The following is a 23026-nucleotide window of genomic DNA, read 5'->3' on the forward strand; positions in this document are numbered from 1 at the left end:
TACTATAGGAGTCCGTATTAGAAGCCATAATGTTCACTATTCTCATTAAGGAATTAGAGGAAGGCTTAAAATCAATACAGAATACACTTGATCCACACCAAAAGCAGAGGCACAGCAAACACACAAGAGGACAGCGCTAAGTGCTAAAGTGATCTGGAGAGATTAGCACAATGGATACATAGAATTAAATAAGATTTAAGGTTTATAAACATAATGTCATCTACTTGGAAAAAAGATGCAAACAGATACTAATTGGAAGAGAAATCATATAGACAGCAGGAAAACAGAAATAATTAAGGGTGACAATAAGTAAGAAATTGCAAGGAATTGTCCTTGAAAAAAATAAATCTAATATTTTTTATTCATATGTACTAAACAGATATATTGTATAATGCTATAATAAAGTGATAATGCTTCTATCGGTAGCTCTGTCACAAATCACCAATATCTAAAATACTGGGTGCTATTCTGGTCCTCAAAGTTTATGAAGGATATTGAAAAGCTAGAGAAAATACAGAGAAAAACAAATATATAAGAGCTAGCTATTATTATGTACATGTATAAAGATTAGAAGATAACATACAAGGAAAGAAAGCAATGTATACAATATTTAAAAACTCAAGGGGGACATGATTGCTGTATATAGACACACTAAAGGAAATAAGATGTGAAAAAAGATTATTCACAAAAAGGTAGTACAAGGAGGAAAGGGCTAAAATTAAAAAAAAAAAAAAAACTTTTAGACTATCATTTGGTATGGTTTTTTTGTAAAGCTTGAGAAATTGGGCATTGACATTTTTCTCAGGGTTCAATCATAAGCCCTCTTCCATAGCCACACGAAGAGTAAGGGGATTTAGGACTCTCTTCTGTATGGGCTATAAAGGAGGAGGAGAAAAGAGATCACCACTGTCAATGGGCTGCTTAGGTTCCAGCTCATGCAAATCGGACTTCCCCCATGAAACAAGGAGGAAGCATCAGACCATGACTCAGAGTAAATTTGATCCAGGACTTGTTACCTCTTACTAAAGTCGTAATAGAACAATCCTGTCCTGTCCCTACCTAGCTACTTGGTAGGCCATGAGTGCTGATAATGTAGGCCAACATCCAGGAAACTGGATGACTCAAGGTGGTCTCTTCTGGCCCTACTATCTATAAATTTTACAGAAGAATATGAGTTTTTGATGTCTGCATGAAATCAAGGCAGCAAAATAAAAAATATGTAGATATGCCTCTCTCATAGAACTGGAAGAGACCTTGAAAAGTCATTGAGTCCAACCCCCTGCCTTCACTGATTTTGCCACAGATCCCTAAGTGGTCCCCTCAAGGATTGAACTCACAACCCTGGGTTTAGCAGGCCAATGCTCAAACCACTGAGCTAAAAAGATTTGAGAGTTGGAGAAAATGTTTTACAGGAGATTTAAAGAGCTCAATCTGTTTAGTTTATCAAAAAGAAGATTGAGAGATGACTTGGTTACAATGCAGAAGTATCTTCAAGGGGAGAAAATACCAGGTACTAAAAGGACCCTTTCTTCTAGCACAAGAACCAATAGCTTGAAAATGAAGGACGTCAAATTCAAATGAGGAATCAGTGGTAGATTCTGCATCTCTTGATGACTTTAAATCAAGACTTGATGCCTTTTTTGGACGATATACTTAATACATATAAATTATGCTTTAGCAAAACAGAAGTTACTACCGTATTTTCCGGCGTATAAGACGACTTTTTATACTAAAAAACAACCCCCAAAAATCGGGGGTCGTCTTATACGCCAGGTATAAACAGCGGGCAGCCCAGAGCCCTCTGATTCCCGGCCGCGGCTGGGATTTAAAAGGCTCTGGGCTCCCCGCCGCAGCGGGCAGCCCAGAGCCCTCTGACTCCCCGCTGCGGCTGGGATTTAAAGGGCTCTGGGCTCCCCGCGGTTTCAGGCAGCCCAGAGCCCTCTGACTCCCCGCCGCGGCTGGGATTTAAAAGGCTCTGGGCTCCCTGCCGCAGCGGGCAGCCCAGAGCCCTCTGATTCCCCGCCGCGGCTGGGATTTAAAAGGCTCTGGGCTCCCCGCCGCAGCGGGCAGCCCAGAGCCCTCTGATTCCCGGCCGCGGCTGGGATTTAAAAGGCTCTGGGCTCCCCCCCTCGGAAGGGGGGGTAGTCTTATACGGCGAGTATAGGCCAAAACCTATGTTTTAACTGTAAAATTAGGGGGTCGTCTTATACGCCCAGTCGCCTTATACGCCAGAAAATACGGTAGGTTTTATACAGAGATAACTGGATAAAATGAAATGGCATGTGATATACAGGCTAAAGTAGGGTACAAAATATGTAGGAATGACAGTAGGTCATGGTGGTGGGGGAGTGGCACTTTATGTGAAAGAAAGCATAGAGTCAAACAGAGTAAAAATCTTAAATGAATCCAATTGTACCATAGAATCACTATGAAGAGAAATTCCATGATTGAATAGTAAGAGTAAAGCAGGAGGAATATACAACTGACAACTAGACCAGGATAGTGATGGTGACTGTGAAATGCTCAAGGAGGTTAAAGAGGCTAGAAAACTCAATAGTAATGGAGGATTTAAACTATGCCCATATTGACTGAGTACATGTCACCTCAGGATGGGATGCAGAGATAAACTTTCTAGACACCATTTGTGATAAATGAAGGGGGAGAGGTAGCTCCGTTTTAAGACACCCAGCCAGCCAACTATAAAATCCCTGTTAGTAGCTGTTCTCTACTTGCTTTACGTGTGAGGAGTTAAAAAGTCCATAGGTAAAAGGAAGGGAGTGGGCACCTGCCCAAAAGAGCCAATGGGGAGGCTAGAACTTTTTAAAATTGGGAAAAAAAATTCCCTTTGTCTGTCTGTGTTGTTCTCCTGGAGAGCAGGACAGGGCTGGAGCTATGCTGTAAAAGCTTGAGCCAGGTATGAAAATCATCAGATCATACATAGAACTACTCATTTGAAACCCCAGATATGTAAGTAGATTGTCTAGGAAGAAGCGATTAGGTTTATCTCTTTTACTTCTTTATGGCTTGGGGACTCCTCTGTGTTAACCCCAGGTGCTTTTGTTTTGCTTGTAACCTTTAAGCTGGACCTCAAGAAGCTATCTTGATGCTTAATCCCTGTAACTGTTTTTTTAAAACTTAACAGAAAGCTTAAATTCCAAATATATTTCCTTTCTTTTTGTTTTTAATAAAATTTACCTTTTTTTTTTTTTTAAAGAACAGGATTGGATTTGTGTGTCGTAAGAGGTTTGTGCATAGGTTGTTTAAGTAGCTGGTGGCAACAGCTGATTTCCTTTCTCAGTGTGTGTGTGCGCGCGCGCCCGTGTAAGTGAAAGGGCTTAAGGGTATCCCACATGAAGAAATTCCCATGTGTGCCTTCTTGGGTTCTAAAAGGGTTTTTTTGCACTTGGGTGGTGGCAGAGAAAAGCTGTAACCGTGGCAGTTTAATACAAGCCTGGAGTGGCCAGTATTAATTTTTGGAATCCTTGCGGAGTGGGGAAATCAGCCTTGACACCATTAATGACTAGCTTTTTGGAGCAGCTAGTCCTGGAACCCACAAGGAGAGAGGTAAATCTTGATTTAGTCCTAAGTCAGTCCTGAACCGCTTGGCAATAGTGACCACAATACAATTAATTTAACATCCTTGTGGGAGTGCAGGGGAAATACCAAAGAAGCCCACCACAATAGTATTTAACTTCAGCAAGGGGGACTACACAGAAATGAGAAAGTTAGTTAAACTGAAATTAAAAGGAACAATCACAAGAGTGAAATGCCTTCAAGCTACAGGGAAACTTTTTAAAAACACTATAATAGAGGCTCAAATTAAATGTATACCCCAAATTTTTAAAAAATAGTAAGGGGACCAAAAAAAATGCCACAATGGCAAAACAATAGAGTAAAAGAGGCAGTTAGAGGCAAAAATGCATCCTTTAAAAAATGGAGGTCAAATCCTACTGAGGAAAATAGAAAAAAAACAAACTCTAGCAAGTAAAGTGTAAAAGTATAATTAGTCAGGACAAAAAAACCCACTCAAAACTAACAGCAATATTATTTTTAAGTACATTAGAAGCATAAAAGCCTGCCAAACAATCAGAGGGGCCAATGGACAATCAAGGTACTAAAGGAGCACTCAAGGAAGACAAGGCCATTACAGAGAAGTTCACTGAAGAGGATGTAAGGGAGATTTCCAAATCGTTGCCATTCTTTTTAGGTGACAAATCTGAGGAACTGTCCCAGATTAGTCTGTCAACAGAGGAGGATTTGGAATAAATTGATAAATTAAACGGTACTAAGGCACCAGAGCCAGATGGTATTCACCCAAGAGTTCGGAAGGAACCCAAATTTAACTACTAACTATGATATATAACCTATCACTTAAATCACCTTCTGTACCAGATGACTGGTAGATAGCTAATGTGACACCAATTTTTTAAAAAGGTTCCATAGTACACCCACACCTTGAATACTGCATGCAGTTCTGATTGGCCCATCTCAAAAAAGATACATTAGAAATGGAAAACGTACAGAGAAGGGCAACAAAAATTATTAGAGTGTGTAAGGGCTTCCATATGAGGAGCGATTAAAAAGACTGGAACTGTTCATCTTAGAAAAGAAATGACTAAGGGGGGAAGGATAGCTCAGTGGTTTGAGTATTTGGCCTGCTAAACCCACGGTTGTGAGTTCAGTCCTTGAGGGGGCCACTTAGGGATCTGGGGCAAAATCAGTACTTGGTCCTGCTAGTGAAGGCAGGGGGCTGGACTCAATGACCTTTCGGGGTCCCTTCCAGCTCTATGAGATAGGTATATCTCCATATAAGAGGGTTTATAAAATCATGAATGGTGTAGAGCAAGTGAATAAGGAAGTGTTATTTACCCCCTCACATATCACAAGACCCAGGGGTCACCCAATTAAATTAATATGCAGCAGGTTTAAAAACAAACAAAATGAAGCACTTCTTTACACAACACACAATCAACCTGCAGCACTTGTTGCCAAAGGATATTGTGAAGGTCAAAACCATAACAAGGTTCTGAAAGGTATCAGATAAGTTCATGGAGGATAGATGCATCAATGGCTATTAGTCAAGATGGTCAGGTATGCAACCCCATATTCTGGGTGTCCCCAGGCCTCTGATTGCCATATGTTGGGACTGGACAACAGGAGATGGATCACTTGATAATGGCCCTGTTCTTTTCATTCCCTATGAAACATTTGGCACTGGCCACTGTTGGACTACAGAGTTCAGAGAGGTAGCCATGTTAGTCTGTATCAGCAAAAACGAGGAGTCCTTGTGGCACCTTATCCCAAATACATTTGTTAGTCTCTAAGGTGCCACAAGGACTCCTCATTGTTTTTGTTGGAAGACAGGATACTAGTCTAGATGGACCATTGGTCTGACCCAGTATGGTCGTTCTTATATTCTTAGATAATCTAATGGTCCCTTCTGACCTTGAACTCTAGAAAACTAGGACCTTAATCTCTGTGCTTCAGCTCCCCTTCTCTAAATTGCTGATAACACCACCACCTCATCTTATAGGTGTTAAAAATCAGGGCTTGCAGTCCCCGGGGCAACCTAATGAGCGTAGCTGGCCTGTAATAGGCTGCCTGGTTGGCTATGCCACCTAACTGGTGGAAAGAATCAGCAGATCAGCTCTTAAACCCAGCAGCAGTTCGGTGGCTGTGCAAAGCATTTGCTCACAGATGCATTAGCTCCTGTGCCTGCTTGTTCCCAGCCCTGCTCCTAACTTGGCCCCAGTCTTGGCCTAGTCTTACCTCATTCCGGGTAACCCAGCTCTGTACCTTGGCTCTGACTTCTGGCCTCTAACTCCAGCTCTAACTCTAACTCACAGACTCCTGACTGTGGCTCTGCATATGCCTCTGTCCCTGGGCTCCTATTCCTGGCTACCAACTCCTGCTCTAACCACTAGGCATGATTGCCCACGTCCTGGTTTCTGACAATAGGAGTGTTGTGAAAACAAATTCATTAATATTTGTGAAGCACTCATACTAAAGTGATGAAGGCCATAAAACAGCCCATTTGGAAATTAGTCTGAAGTATGAATAGTCTTCAGTAAATAAGGCATGAGACCACACACAGAACAATGAGGAGGAAACAAAATATTGAATAGCTGCTCATTAAGTGAGCGTCACCTATTCTGTGCACTGAATGAGGCAGCAGTACTGTGTGGAAAAAAAATAGTAACGCATAAATCCTGCATATGTATGGGGGGAATTAAGGTTGTTCAGGCAACCTTAGTTCTGGTATTTCCTAAGTTCTGAGTTCTTAACTTTGCAACCTTAATAATGTTCTTTTAACATAGGGGTTCTTTTTGTTTCTGTGTACGTAATTCAACATAGGTTTGAAAAATAAACTGAACACAACATTTAAACTATTGTTATAATACAGGGATAGAGAACAAAGATTTGTCATTAGCACGGAATCTCAGAGGTGCAGAATACAAATATGTACAGAAAACAGCACGTACTTAGGGTCATAGATGGAACAAGCTTTAAATAATTTGTTAGAATTCCACAAGTCAAAAAAAGAGCTCTTTTAGAGTTACACCAATTATCTCTGATTTAAGCATCAAGGTGCTCTCCAGGCTGAGGTATTTTTAAGCTGCTCAATATTTTACCGTTGAGAATAGCAAGGACTGTCCCTGGTTTAAGTCTGAATGAGGTAGGTGGTTTTTTTCCATAGAGGAGTGGAGTGATAGTGGATTACAAGGAATGATATGACAGTGGGGAACTTCCTGGATTCTCTTGAGTATTCATTTCCATACCTTTCTTCTTAATGGGTAGAATGTTGCAAAGAAAATATATTTTTTGTGTAGTAACTAGACTCCATTGAAACACACTTTCAACCTTAACTATTTTTATGGAAATGTTTAGGTTGGGAATAAATTAAATCTGCTTTTGGCAGAATCTATTCATAGTATCGTCCAGCACCACTTAAGTACTTTGGGCAAGTTTAGCCTATTTCCTGTCCAACCCAGTTTTTTCATGACATGTATCCTCCTTGCCAAGCAGATCTCGGCATATAACATGAGCTACAAAATTTATGCCCAACTTAATTTACACATGAAAAGTGAATTCTCAGTGAAGGCTAACCCTGCCTTTCTTGTTGCCTTCCTCTTTTGTTAGAAAGTGCCCAATGGATTCTGTTCCCTATTTGCAGTTTCTTTCTCCAGGCAAAGACTCCTCCTGACAATACCAAGTTATCCAGCCCCCAAAATCTCCAGAGCTTTGCTACCAGAGAAAGCTTGGCAAAGGACAGAATCTTTTGCCAAAAGTTAACACATCCAGTGTGGATAAACATTCATAAGATCTTTCTGTCTCATTGTTATCAACAAAAATAATGAACCCAAGCCATCATTCTGAATGTGTCCCTCAGAGAAACAAACCCTTGCACTAGATTTTAAATATCTAAATGTTTTGTATTTAATTTGAAAATTCATATCTGTGTATTGTTCAAACTCAAATATTTTAAAAATACATGAAGTGCTACCTCCTGGGGGACTTATTAATTGTCAACAGTTTGGACAAACATTTTGGGGGTCTGGCATAAAAAATAAACATTAAAATATTGCACCACATATTAGCAAATCAAAATTTTAAAATAACTCATTTTATACATATATAAAATAGGCAAATCAATTAGAGTTAAATTTGGTCGTTTTAAACAAAGCCATCTTTGAGCTACTGAATAGAGAAGTCTGAAGTCCCTGACAGGAAAAATCAGTTCTTTCTCTAAAATACCTTTGCTTCTAAGAATGGAGGGATCCATTGCCTGGACATGATTGCTGGGAGAGTGCTACTCATGTCACAGCAACAGGAAGAACTTGGAATGTACTTTTGGAGTGAGGGGATGGCAGAGTTGATTTCCTCCCCATCCCTACTGGACTACAACAACAATCCTAAGCCCTGCTGGAGATTTCCAAAGCTGAAAAGTACATAAACTTAGTAGAAACACTGCTAATAACATTATAGATAACACTATTAATAAAAAAAATCTATAAATTGTACAAACTTAATTTTATCAAAACCATTCTTATGTACAGGGAAAGTGTTCAGACAGAGGATGTTACATTATGATAAACTATAGAAAAATTAACTTATTTTTCTACTAGAAGTTCAAAAAGTAGAGGGCCTATAGAACCAAGTAAAAGTATCACTGAGTTTTCGTAGAGGTTTCTCTTGCCTGGTTTCTTGATTAATTATCCAGAGGTAAGAAGCCCAAATCTTGAAATTTGAGCTTGGGTTTTTAAACAACCATTTGCAGTGGTTAAAGAAAAGGTATAAGGAACCAAATCCTCTTGTATCATTTGATCATAGACGATTTTGAGATTTAAAAAGAAAGATTTCCCTTTTGTTGAAGGCTCAGCCTCTCATATTCTAAACCAGGGGTCCCCAACCCCCGGTCCGCGGCCCGGTACCGGTCCGCGGCCTCTTAGAAACCGGGCCGCGAACCGACCCAGTGGAGCTTCCGCAGGCATGCCTGCGGGAGCAGTCGTGCCTGCGGGAGGTCCGCTGCTCCCGCAGGCACGCCTGCGGAAGCTCCACTAGAGCCGGTGGCACGACTGCGGAGGGAGCGCTCGTCCCGCGGCTCAGCTGGACCTCCCGCAGGCACGCCTGCGGAGGGTCTGGCAAACGAAACCGGTCCCTGGACCTAAAAAGGTTGGGGACCCCTGTTCTAAACTATTAATTTCAATCTCTAATGGTTAAAATAATTGAGAAGTTTCAGATGAAATTTAAATGCCCTCAAATCAACTGCTCAAAACCACTTTAAGAGTGCTAGATACAAAATACTTAATTATTAATATCATTGCCATCTGTATCAGCTTCGGAAAACAGTCTGTGTAACCAGTAAGACATGATCAACATACAGCTATTCAGCCCTTATTTTTCATACCACTCTGACAATAAGAGAGCCGTGAGGAAAACTATATATGTTCAATTCAAATCATCAACAGGAGCTGGTGTCTATCTTCCACATCCAGAGATGCTGATATCAAAAGAAAAATATTGGTATTTTCCTGTTTGAAAACAAACAGTCTACCTGACGGAGAAACTGTTTGGTGGACACATTATCAAAGATATATTCAAAGATGTATAGTTCAGCTTCCACATGCCTCTGCCAGTTTGCAGCAACTGACTCTGTCAACCTTAAAGTTAGTCTTACGCTGAGAATACATGGGCCACAACTGTGCAGGAAGGGAATGACTGATAGCATTACAATTCAATTTTTTTAATCTTTCTTCCTCTTGCTTCTGTTCAGTTGTCACACAATGCAGGAGGTCATCCCTGGGGATTAGTGAATGACAAAACTGCTTTGGATGGACTATCAAAAGTTCTAATTGTTCAGAAGAACTAACTTAATGGATGGAGATGCAGCACCGGCCACTGAATTCATACAAGCATGGCACCAACATGAATGTGAACTAGACACACAGAAAGGTGGCTATTGAGAAGAACGTTTGAAAGAAAAGGTTGAAACTGAACGTTAAAATTGTCTCTTCTGGAAGAACTGCCAGTTGAGATTTCTTAAAATGAATTCCAAGAGGGATAAGACCCTAACTAGCAGTTCATTCCTTGTGAAGCAGCTGTAAATGGCTTTTAAAAAAGGACTATCAAGGTCACATCAACTTGGACAACATTCTGGGAGTAGAAGATATACTGAATAATATGGTAATTAATAAACAATGTGCTCCCTGACCTGCAGGAAATGACAGTGACCAGGTCTGAGGGATAAATGAAGGTAGAATTCTTGAGAACTGTGGAGCACAGAAAGGTCAAGTGGCGCCATTTCATGAATAAGTCATGGAATGTTTTCTGTGCTGAATCTTGCTTCCCTTAAAAATAAGCTGAGGATAAAATCTTTTTGTCTTTGTATTGAGTAAAAACACCCCCCAAAATACACCTGGATGATACTTCAAGTGTAGTAGGAGGATAAGGTCTCTTAATTCCAAAATATATTTTTAACATAGAAGCGCTGGAATAGACAATAGAATGAAGACAATGGGGAAATATCTTGACATTTTATAAAGTACACCTTCTTATATGACATTTAAAACCCTTCTGTCTAGAGTGGAACCAGTTCAGAGGAGAACAGAAAATGTTTAATTTACCAGTTAGGCTTAAGGCCTCCCGCGGCAGCAAATACACATTGTATGGTGTTATTTGAGTTGCTGAAAAAGTATGTGTGTTGACTTCCATATGGCAAACTTGGAAAAATGCTCACTGTTGCGACTTGGCCTGAAAAATGTTGAGAATTTTCCTGTTGTTCTTGTACAGCGGTTTACTATCCCTAATGGAAGGACTAGACTGCAAAACAGACTGCTAAATCTGGATGATTAGCGGGAGAACCTTTACTTATGGTTTTTGTAAATAAACTCAGTTCCACTGAACATGGCCTAGGTGATTTAACTTCTGAATGTGGTAACTACAGCTAGGATTTTTATACTTCTCTTGGATCTATTCCCTTTCCTTTTCTTCTTTTATGATAAGCAATTTCTTTGCAGTAAAAACATATAGTTTTGGCTGAGATTATACAAGACACTGACAACTATAGCCAATTTGGCTGTGACACAAAACATTAAAGTTCAAAGAAGCTTCACTATATTCTATATAGGCATGTCATTTTCCTTTCCAGACAGACATTCAGAGAACCTGCACCATATATTAGAATTAAAATCTCTCTGGAACGATTGTGATTCTGGTTAAGAGAAGATCTGAAGTTTTCAGAACATATGAAAGTTCCAACTTTCTGTGGGATCTGAACTTGGCTGGGTCTCTCTGGCACATGTACTGAAGGATCCAGTAGAAAAGAAATCAGACTACAGCATCTCCATGTTTACCTCTTCCTGCATGATTCCACCTATTTGGAAGGTTTGCTGACATTGGTAGACCAGTGGAAGCTGCTAGACCAACAGCTGCACTAATGAAGGATGTCACTGGCAGGTATGGTAAAATGGGAGGCTGGGGCTGCTCTAGGATACACTTTGAGGAAGGTGCATACATACTGTGGTGATAAGTGCTAATTTACTATACAACATAGAAGCTTTAGCTAAATCTACAGGAACCAGTAGGAATACAGAGTCAGCAGGCAGCCTTGTCAAGCTGCCCTAAGCAGCGAGGTCAAATATTGTATTTATTTGAAGTATCCAACAGTTTGTGACAGGATATTCTCTCACTCCCAAGCACACTGTTTTGGAGAGCAGTGAGCTCGAAACTGCTCTCTCTCAGACAAAGCAAGTAAACTGTGGTCAGAATACTATGTTGCAGCAGTCCAGCAGGGGGAGTCTGAACTAAAATAAAGCTCCTATTTAAGCTCCCTTTGTTGGTATGAAATGGGCAGTCCTAGCTCAGCAACAAAGTCCAGAACGATGCTCATTGATTATAAATCCATTCTTTTCATTAATGTGCCATCTCAATTAAATACAGCTGTGCAAATGGACAATCCTACAATATGCCAGAAACAACTGAAATTCTAAACTAAAAGTCTAGTAACTTTGTAATGCTGTGTTTTTACTGAGAAATACGATCTACCTTGAACGACTTATGACAAATCATACATAAATTAATTAAAATAAATTAATGTTTGAAAGTAATCTCTTTCAAAATGTATGTTAATATTCAATCTTTGCACATTTGAAACTTTTCCAAATCAATCAAGATATTTTGCATAACTTTGAGTGCGTATATGTATATTTTAAAGCATGACAGTCAAACTTGCCTGTTAAAAGTAAAAGTAATCTATTTAGAATCTTTTGTAAATAAACTGGAATTATTGTTCTGAAGTGGGACATTTTTGTAGTGTTTATGGTTTTTGTGCCAATATACTAAATGTGAAAAACAATGTGCCTTGTTTTATGAAAAGCATTAGTATGTTTATATGGATTTCTATTCTTGTTTGTGGCAGATATTTGAAAACAAAATATAGATGTTTGGCCAACACTCAAAAAATCTTTGTCAAACTTTCCTGCTTTCATCATTGCTCAGCTCATCACACAAGCCATCTGCATAAATAAAGATGTAAGCATCTGTTATATGGCAAGTGGTCTCAGGGGCAGATGTTTCTATCCTTGCATTCATGTCACTGGGCTTGGATACATTATTTGAACAGATGTACACAATCTGAAAGTGATGTGTCCCACAGTGAAACATCTCCAACTGCTTTCTATCAAAGTACATAAATGTTATTTGCACCTGCATTTATACTAATGATAGAAAGGCAGTGGGAGTTCTGACAAAGTTCTATGAAATACATTTACATGGTTAATTGAAGTTTGAGAGCTTCAAGCTCCAAATGACTCTACTGACATTGATATACACCTGAACTGAATTGTATAAATGATTTTTTTTTTAACATGAATGAATTGATGATACAGCCAGGCCCAGCAGGAATCCTGTGATTCCAGTTTACCATTAGTAATATTTTATGCATGGTATATTATAAAAATAATAGAAAAACATATGATAATATATTCCTGGATCTACCTGACCTGTTTCATGTTGTAAGACTAGTTCATATTAGCCTTGTTTAGAGGACAAGATTTATAAATCATGCATTTCCCCATCTGAAGCTTTGTTAGCCCTCCAACAGGCTGATAATCCACAATGGTATTTTGCATGGCTATTAAGCATTAGAAAAATCTCAGTTTCCAAAGTTAAGGGGACAAATAATACACTTGCAAGTGAAATTATGTGTATAATGTAAGATCAAAATATATTATGGTTTAATAATTTATGATGTTTCAGTAGGGATTTCAAAATTATAGGAAAAAATCAAAATCTAGCAAGTTTAAATATTCACCACAAAGACAATTCTTTTGTCACATGATCAAACTCCCTTTGAAAAGTTCTGTTAATAAAATAGTGTTTTCCTGACCAGTATATATGTGCCAGGCAGGAATACGTATCAAATTACAGTAGTACTACTAGTATTATGTAACAAACATAAGAGTGAGGGGTTTTGGTAGTCAGTCAAGGAACTTGCACTAACAGTTATTGCTGTGACTTTCTATAGTTGAAAAATAATGGGCACTTTCAATGAGTAGATTTATAGGCTGATAAAACAATAGTATATTGTGTGTGTAATTGACTGAGAGGTTCCACTTTCAATATCATTTGTTTTCTCACCACCTATTCAAAAGAAATGTATCTGCTTATCCTTGCACATAAATCATTAAGAACTGTTAATGTAATCATAGAATTTTCACAGTTCAACAGCGTGTTTAAGAAACAAATCTGATTTTTGATTAAAAAGGACAAAATGCTATTGATGGCAAAATACAATAGGTCACACCAAGACTAATATATTTTTAGAATATTACAGTTTCACACTGATGTAACTTTAGCCAGAGTCCTGTCAGCATTTCCAACATAACCCTTCATTTCCGAGTTTTATACCTAGGCTGTTATACTTCACTCTGGGCTGAAACGTGGCACACACCATTAGCCTGGGATGAATTTTTCTTTTAAAAACAATTTTAAAAAATGGTTCTGCAGTTTCCAAGTTTCACCAGGTTACGTTTTTTTCCTATTACTCAAATATGTGATTTAAAATATGATCAAATCCTTTTTATTATTTAAAAAAAACGATAGCAGAGACTTTTCAGTTTAAGGACCAAGAGCGCATACAAAACAGATGGATTTATTCAACAATAAAATATCTCTCCAAAGGAATAATGGTTCCATCAGGCCTAGGATCTGCCAATGGAGAGGAATTTACAGGACTACCATAATGGCATCTTCAGAATCTTTACAGCATTGAATAAAATATCCACTCTTTAAAAAATATCAAAATACAAACATGACAGTAATAGCTCTATACTTCCAGCTAAATAAGAAAACTATTTTTTTTAAATTAGCATGACCACTACAATGCATATTTAACAAGTCCCTTCTAAGCCACTGTAGACTATTATGGCCTATCATGTCACATACATGACACTTCTCTCAGGTTTTAATACTACCGTTAACAAGAATGAAATTCAGAAGTTAAAAACAATCTTTAAATGTTAGTTTTATGACCAAATTTACATAGAAAAGGAATTGACGTTAAAGATGAAAATGCATTCAAAATTCTCAAAATAGCAAAGATGCATTACAGCACATATATATACACCTACTGATATTGGGGGAGTCAAAACGGACACACGTTTTAACCCTACTGAAATACAAACTGACAAGAAAAGACTTTTGAAGGGACAAAGTAGAAATACAATAAAATAAATACAGGGACTGTCTCTCCTAAGTGCAACAATAGGCACATACAATATCACCAAGCATTGATCTCAGCATACTTGAATACAAGTTTACAATTAGTTTGTACTAGTTATGTCTAGTAACTTTAAAATGACTATAAAATAGTTAATAGTGTGGATAAGGTTTTGTAAAATTTTTCTTTCCAAATTCTACTATAAAAGTTCAAAGAAAAAAAATTCTAATAAGTGTAATAATCTTCAAATAACGTAGAACAAAAGAAGATCAGAATTATTTTCATAGTATAGGAAAGTACAGTTTTCAGCCTTGCTGAAAAAGCAGTTATTAGCTTCCATTTTCCATCATAGCTAGTGAATGTATATAAAGTACATCTACCAATTCTCTTCAATAACAAAAAAATCTCAACTATTCCAGTTGTAATCGTGATTTTAATACCTATGCACAAAATAAAGGTAGATTATAAATCTGAGCTCATTTTACTGTCGTTCTACTAATTTTCCACTACATTCCAAATCACAAAACTATAGTTTCTCATAAAATTGCTTAGAGCATATACTGTACCTTCAGAAAGAGTTAAAGGATTCTGCATTGTGCCCTCTGATAGTCACAGTAACTTTCCTGAAGAGCAGAAACAAATACAAGTATTTAAAATTCTTGATGCTATTTCTCAGATTCTTAAAAAAAAAAGCATCAATACAACACACTCAAATATAATATTGTGAACAGATTTACAAAAAGTCATTGATTTTTGGGAGGATCACTTGTCTATTTTTCTCGAGTTCTTGTTTATAAATGCAAGGGTCAACAGAATTAGCCAAAATACAGGCTATTTAGTTCTGAATGTAAAAGTCAACTTATTTTTCCCCATACCCTTCATCTTACCAAACCTAACTACTTGTACAGGTAGATAGACACATGAATGAACTTTCACAGGATACCTTTCATCTTGAGAGCTACGAAAGCATTTTGTGAACACTGTGCAAACAAGCAGCCACTTTAAGCACAACTATCTTTAAGGCCAATGAAGCTGACACTGTGTTCCAGAATGGAACATAAAAGCCTCACTGTGATTTTTTCTTGCTTGTAATTTTCCAAAAATTCCAAGGCATAAGGAATCAAAGCACTAAGCATCCACCTAAAGAAGTAGCTATACAAAGCAAAATAAATTATCAGTAAATCATACCATAGTATACATTAAGGGCATGACCCAACGCCCATCGAAGCAAATTGAAAGCATTCCATTTTTTCAGAAGACTTTGGACCAGGCTCTAAAGAACTAACATAATATGATTTATACATTACTTTTACTGCTTATTTTTCTGTTAATATTTTAAATGGATAGATTGCTATTTTAACTTACTTTGGTGCTTGCAAGAAGTGCCAGAGTAACAACTCTGGAAGCTGATATCCTTTGTATAACAGTAGTAACAGTAACAACAGTATTGTTATATTTCCCAGTCATGCCATGCTCCAATCTTGATTTGCAGGAGCTACCTCTAGAAATAATAGTTCAGTTGTTATGGCCCATTTAGTCACTTACTTCTCTAGTGAGACTTTCAACAAGGGTGCCAAGTGTAGTATTATACTTAATACTTATATAGCAGATAGACACCCGTGTACTAAGTAGAGACACTGCAGAAAATTTGCATACAGTCACGGAACAGTACTCAAGAGTGTTGACCCCAATCCTGATTTATGTGTGACTGTCCAAGTTTCTGATGGGACTCTACTGAAAAGTTTTCCAACCAACTCACTGTCATACCGTGGTGATATTGCATCACAATGCAAATGTAACTGCATCACAAAAATGCCAACAAGTTATGATGCCACGTTTACCCTGAAGGCTAAACATTTAACAGTGTGGGGAATCCTGCTTAGATGGTGGTCACTTTTGGTCATTAACTTCCTATGTCCTACAGTAAGTGTAAAAAGCTTTGAATCTCATTACCCTACTAATCCTCTGAATTATCCAACTCCCCCAATGTCATCAAGCTCAGTGGTTATGCATATATTCAGTCTTCAATTTTATTTTCAAAGTGTATTTGTATTGGTTAAGTCTTCATACATACAACCAAGTTAGCATTCATGCTCTTAAGGTTTTTAGTTTAGTAAAATACAAAGGGGCTCTTAGTCAAATTGTCAATAACACTCCTAGCATAGGTAGTCTATGTTGTTGACCTCCTCCTCTGCAACAGATGTTTCCAAGTGCACATGGGAGACAGAGTTAGCACACAAAAAAGAGAAAACAATGGTGTACCCCAACGCTTTCTGCTGGCACTGACACTTTTCAATCTATACACAAACAACTTCCCACTGACCCAATACTGTAAGTTCACGTATGCAGATTACATTTGCTTAAGCATCCAAACACAGTCATTCCCAGAACTTGAAGACACCCTAAATGCTGACTTGACTAAAATGTCCGAATACTGTAATCAATGGCATTTACAACTAAATGTGACCAAGACAGTTTTGAGTGTGTTCCATCTTACCACCACCAGAGCAGTCCAAGAACCGAATATCCTTCTCAATGGACATCACTTGAAACACAAATCCCACCCAGTCTATCTCCGAATAACCCTAGATAGATCTCTCATATCTTAACCACCAAAGAAAAACTGGGGTTCAGGTGAAGTTGCGCAACAACCTCCTAAGCAAATTGGCCAGCATTTCCTGGGCAGCAAATGCTCAAACTCTCTAATAGAGGACATCAGAGGAGAGAATGATCATTCTGCAGGAGAATACTGTGCTCCATTTATCATACATCAAGTTGGCTGACACACAACTACACTCACCCAACCTCATTGTAACTGGGACAGTTTGGCCCACACCAGTACTATCGCTTCCTGTATTAAGCAACATCATTCCTTCACACATTTGTTGTGAGGTTGCTAGAACCAGAATATTGAGAAGATCAGGGCAAACCCAAGCCTACCACTATACACAGACCTCTTTGACCGCCCAAAAGCATACCTGTTGTCAAGGCAACTACTGTGGCTGTGACAGTCTATACCTTGGGGAGCATCCTGGAAACCCCAAATTTCTCATTTGTATATTGATTGTGATCTTAAATATAAAGCATGCCTTGTAAGGTATCAGGGAAAAAGTTATGATCTGCTGAAAGTCATTTATTTATCCATATACCGTATATACTCGTTCATAAGCCGAATATTTTTGGTTAAAAAAAAAAAAGTGATGCATCAAATAGCGGGGATCAGCTTAGAAATGGGTCTAAATCAAAATTTGATGATTTTAAACACTATGGAATCATTGAATTGAATATCTAATACATTGTCATTTTGTTTACCTGGAGTGTCTGCAGGCCTGGAGCCCCTCGGCTCCCTGAGGCTGCGGTTCACAGCTCCCATTGGCTGGGAACGGCAAACCGCGAACACTGGGAGCTGAGGGGCTTCATGCCTGTGAATGCTCCAGGTAAACAAAACATCCAGGCCCGCTAGCGGCTTATCCTAACAGGCCAGGAGCCAAAGTTTGCCAACCCCTGAAATATAAGGTTGGCTTATGAAAGGGTAATACAGTTTTTGCTATATTTACCTAACCATCTTGTGGGGGGGTCAGCTTATAAATGAACGGGCTAATGAACGAGTACATACGGTATGTATATCATTAATGCATATGAAGTTATGAGAATCATGTTATATGGTTGTCACTAAAACATGCTGTAAATTGGGGAATCAACCAGATATTAGCTCCCCAGAGGCAAACAGCAAGGAAAGTAACCAACACCCGGGTGGGGTTTCAAACAGCCCATCAACAACCATTCTCCAGCAAGGGAGCTACAATTCAATGACTCACCTTCATGAAGCCACACCACAGGAATTGCTCAACCTTGTCTGGAGACTCAGCGATGCCCCCAGACATGCATGGACTTGTGTTTTCCAAGCACATGGAATGAGGATATAAAACAGACAAAGTGGAGATATACTGGGCCCTTCTCCTGCTCCCACTACACTGCAAGCAACTAAGATACTGAGAAAAAGACAAGACTCCAACAGAGGAGATTGGCCCGTGTTTAAGGAACAAACCTATATATTAAGGACTGCAATATCCAGTGGGGTGAGAAAACTGCTTAATCTAGATGTTGCCCAGTCTAATAGGGTTGAGAGTTTAGACTGCATGTTTATATTTCATTTCTTTTGGTAACTAACTCTGACTTTTTGCTTATCACTTAAAATCTACTTCTATATAGTCAATAAATTTGTTTAATTTTACCAGTGAGTTTGTATGATGCATAGGGCAAATCTGCTCAGGTTTTGCAAAGGCTGGTGTATGTCCACTTTCCATTGTTGAAGTGGTGAACCAATAAATACATTTGCACTGCCATCTTGAGCAGTGCAAGACAGTATATTCCTGAGGTACAGTGCTAGAAGCTGGGGGTATTTGGTTCTGGTGCCTTTCTCTGTGAGATTCATGAGTGGCTCTGGGAGCATTTATGCACTATTGCTGGGTGTGGGGCTCCACATGCTGTTGTGCTGCTGGTCACTAGCAAGGCATAGTGACAGACAGCTCAGGCTGGAGAGAGTTAAGGGGGCACAGCGGTCCCACAGTTCCAGGCTGCACTCCGGGGGGATCCCATCACAGTGGCCACTTGCCCTGCCCAGATTTCTCTGCAATGACGAAGTGGTGTGAAGAATGGTCTGCAGCTGACATCAGAAACCAGTCTCTTATAACTGACCCAACCATGCATGTACCCAGCTTTGATTTGCCACACCTCTCATGGACCCTTCTGAACTGATTTTTAAGCAGCCAGGGTCAATGTGCAACTAGCCTTCACACCTGAGGCCAACGAGAGGATCCCACACGCAGCTGTGGCCAAAAACAGATAATATCACACATTACTGATGACTGCCCTCTGACCACATTTGATGGTGGCCTAAAGGCTCTGCACTTTGCTGATGAGGCTGTTGCAAATGGGCTTGGCAATCTCAGGGGTGCAGGCTCGGAGCAGCGCTTACCTCAAGCGGCTCCCAGAAGAAGCGACATGTCCCCACTCTGGCTCCTATGCAGAGGCACAGCCAGGCGGCTCTGCACGCTCCCCTGTCCGCAGGCACCTTCCCTTAAGCTTACATTGGCTGAGGTTCCAGGACTATAGAAGCTGCGGGGGCAGCACTTGGGGCGGGGACATGTAACTGCTTCTGGGAGCAGCATGGAACAGGGCAGGCCCCCGACCCCCAGCTGGAGTGCCAGAGCAGGGCAAGCCCAGGACCCTGCTCTCTGGTGGGAGCTTGAGGGCTGGATTAAAACGTCTGGAAGGCCAGATGCGGCCCCCAGGCTGTAGTTTGCCCACCCCTGCCATAGAACTTCCCCAAAATAATTCCTAGCATAATTTTTAGAAAAATATCCAATCTTGACTTAAAATGGTCAGTGATGGTGAATCCACTATGACTCTTGGTAAATTGTTCCAATGGTTAATTACCCTTACTGTCAAAAAATTATACCTTATTTTCTGACTGAATTTATCTAGCTTTAACTTCCAGACACTGGAACAGGTTATACCTTTCGCTGTTAAACAGAAAAGCCTATTATTAAATATTTGTTCCCCATGTAGGTACATATAGACTGTAATAAAATCACCCCTTAACCTTCTCTTTGTTAAGCTAAATAGATTGAGCTCTTTAAGTCTATCACTATAGATAGTGTTATTCTCATCTTATAATCATTCTTGTGGCTCTTCTCTGAGCCCTCTCCAGTTTGATCAACATCTTTATTGAAGCAGAGTTCTGCCCATTTAGAGGTTAAAGAGCTCTTGCAAACCAAGTATTGCCCTGCAATGAGAGAAAGAGATCTGAGAATTTTTAATCTACACCAGGGGTCCCCAACCCCCGGGCCGCGGACCGGTCCCGGTCCCTGGCCTGTTAGGAACCGGGCCGCGAACCGAGAGCACACGGAGCTCTTGCGGGCAGCCCAGAGCCCTTTGAATCCCAGCGGCAGCCAGGAAGCAAAGAGCTCTGGGCTACCCGCAGCTGCGGGGAGCCCTTTGAATCTCAGCCACCGCCGGGAGTCAGAGGGCTCTGGGCTGCCAGCAGCGGCGGGGAGCCCAGAGCCCTTTAAATCCCAGCCGCGGCCGGGAATCAAAAGGCTCTGGGTTGCCCGCAGTGGCGGGGAGCCCAGAGCTCTTTAAATCCCAGCCGCGGCGGGGAATCAAATGGCTCTGGGTTGCCCGCAGCGGCGGGGAGCCCACAGCCCTTTAAATCTCAGCTGCAGCCGGGAGTCAGAGGGCTCTGGGTTGCCCGCAGAGATTCCCAGCCGCGGCTGGGATTTAAAAGGCTCAGAGCTCCCCACGGCTGCGGGTAGCCCAGAGCCGTTTGAATCCCGGCCCGCAGCCGCTGTTTGCCCCCTCCCCAGACCTCTGCCCCAACTGCCCCCCAGGACTCCCACCCCCTATCTAAATGCCGCTGGTCCTTGTCCCCCAATTGCTCCGTCCCAAGACCCCTGCTCCAACTGTCCCTTGGGACCCCAGCCCCTATCTAAGCCTCCCTTCTCCTTGTCCTCAACTGCCCCCTCCTGAGACCCCCCCCAGCTTTCCCCCAGGACCCCACCCCCTACCTGTCCCCTGATAAACATTTTCAACATCCTATCTTTGTGAAGCAGGGTTTTCTGCAGTGACAGCAACCAAAACGAGATTACGGAGTAGACTGGACATAAGCAACACACTTCGGGTGTCACTGTCTCCCATCACCCCCAGATGGGACCGTCTAGTTGCAGGAAAACAAGCTCAGGGCTCCCACTAATTCTGCATTATGGTCAGTTGTATAATTATTTCATTATATATTACAATAATAATAGAAATAAAAGTACAAAAATAAATGTAATGCGCTTGAATCGTCCCAAAACCATCCCACAGGTCCGCGGAATTTTTTTTTTCTACGAAACCGGTCCCTGGTGCCAAAAAGGTTGGGGACCGCTGATCTACACTATAGAAAGCACCACCAGGGTGCAAAGAGCTGTTCAGTATCAAAATGTATCACAGATATTCTTGGATTGATTTGAAATATTTAGGGACAAATACTGTGATACTTACTCAATATAAGTCTTGAATACATGCCTTTACTATAATGTAACCAATAGGTAATTTTTAGAGGCTTTGGCACAAAAAGCTGTAAGTACTTTATAAGATTAAAACAACAAAATTTTTCATTCTTGATATATTCTAAGGGTTATTATAATGCTTAGTCTTGTTTTATTCTGTGCTTTGCTTTACCATTATTATCATTGATAATGCACTTTGTATTTTACTAAATTAAACACCTTAAGAGCATGAATGTTAACTCAGTTGTATGTATGAAGAGACTTAACCAATACAAATACACTTTAAGTCTCTCACACGAATGGATATTCTCTAGTCCTCAAAACATTTTTGTGGCTCTTTTCTGCATCTCCAATTTTTCAACATCTTTTCTTAAAATGTGAAACTAGCACTGGACTCAGTATTCCAATATCAGTCTCACCAATGCCATATACACAGGTAAAATCATTTCCCTACTCCTACTCACTACTCTCCTGCTTATATATCCAAGGCACACATTAGCTGGTTTTTTTGCCACAGAGTTGCACTGTGAGCTCATGTTGCTTGCCCACTATGACCCCTAAATCCTTTTCAGAGTTACTGCTTTCCAGGATGTAGGTATAACCTGCATTGCTTGTTCCTAGATCAGGGATCGGCAACCTTTGGCATGTGGCCTGCCAGGGTAAGCACCCTGGTGGGCCAGGCCAGTTTGTTTACCTGCCGCGCCCGCAGGTTCGGCCAATCGTGGATCCCACTGGCCACAGTTCGCCGCTGCAGGCCAATGAGGACTGCGGGAAGCGGTGTGGGCCGAGGGATGTGCTCACCTTGGCATGTAGCGACGAACTGCGGCCAGTGGGAGCCACAATCAGCCAAAGCTGAGGATGTGGCAGGTAAACAAACCAGCCCGGCCAGCCAGGGTGCTTACCCTGGCGGGCAACGGGCCAAAGGTTGCTGATCCCAGTCCTAGATGTACAATTTTACATCTGGCCTAATTAAAATACATTTTGGTTGAATGGGCTCATTTCCCCAAACATTCCATGTTGCTTTGTATGGCTGCCATATTCTCTTCATTTACCATTATGCCAATCTTTGCATCATACATACATTTTATCAGCAGTGATTTTACATTTCTAGGTCATGGATGAAAAAGTTGAATAGCATCAGGCCTGGTACCAATCCCCGTGAAGCCACACAGAAACACACTACTAGATGATGATTTCCCACTGACTACTTTTTGAAATCTTTTAGTTAGCCAATTCCTAGTCCATTTAACATGTGATCTCATTAATATTGTATATTCTGCTAACTTGTTAATAAGAATATCATGTGGAAGTAAGTCAAATGCCCTACAAAAGTCTATCACCTCTATACAGTTACCTTTAATCGACCAAACCTGTAGTTTCAAAGAATTAAAACAGGTTTGTTTCACAAGGCCTATTTTCCATTAAGCCATCTTGACTGACAATTATACTCGTATCCTCTAATTCTTTGTCAACTGAATCTTGTATCAGCTTTTTCCATTATCTTATCCAGGACTGATGTCAAGCTAGGTCATCCCACTTGCCCTTTCTGAATATTGGCACAACATTAGCACTCTTCCAGTCTTCGGTACTTTGTCCAGCATTCCAAGATTTATTAAAAATGTACATCAGCAGGCCAGAGATCTCATCAGCCAACTCTTTGAGGACTCTTGGGAGCAAGTTATCTAGGCTTGCTGACATAAAAATGTTTATCCCTAGTGGATTTTGTCCACCATCCTCCTCGGTTACTTATGGACTA

General features: G+C 40.3%; 1 protein-coding gene across 4 annotated transcripts in view; it reads right to left on the reverse strand.

Annotated features, from left to right (window-relative positions):
* Window positions 1-23026, reverse strand: part of ZNF438 (zinc finger protein 438) — a 96899-nt gene that overhangs the window by 14537 nt on the left and 59336 nt on the right. For 2 of the 4 annotated variants that reach the window (XM_045006921.1, XM_045006920.1), the window contains exon 4: window positions 14785-14841. In XM_045006921.1, coding sequence (XP_044862856.1) covers window positions 14785-14812 — 28 coding nt within the window. In that variant the 5' untranslated portion in view covers window positions 14813-14841. Of the gene's footprint in view, window positions 1-14784; window positions 14842-15583; window positions 15936-23026 lie in introns of those variants that run through there. The other 2 variants (XM_045006922.1, XM_045006919.1) reach the window with 2 other exon arrangements.

The sequence above is a fragment of the Mauremys mutica genome, chromosome 2 (genome assembly GCF_020497125.1).
Source record: "Mauremys mutica isolate MM-2020 ecotype Southern chromosome 2, ASM2049712v1, whole genome shotgun sequence".
In the NCBI taxonomy this organism is placed as follows: domain Eukaryota; kingdom Metazoa; phylum Chordata; order Testudines; family Geoemydidae; genus Mauremys; species Mauremys mutica.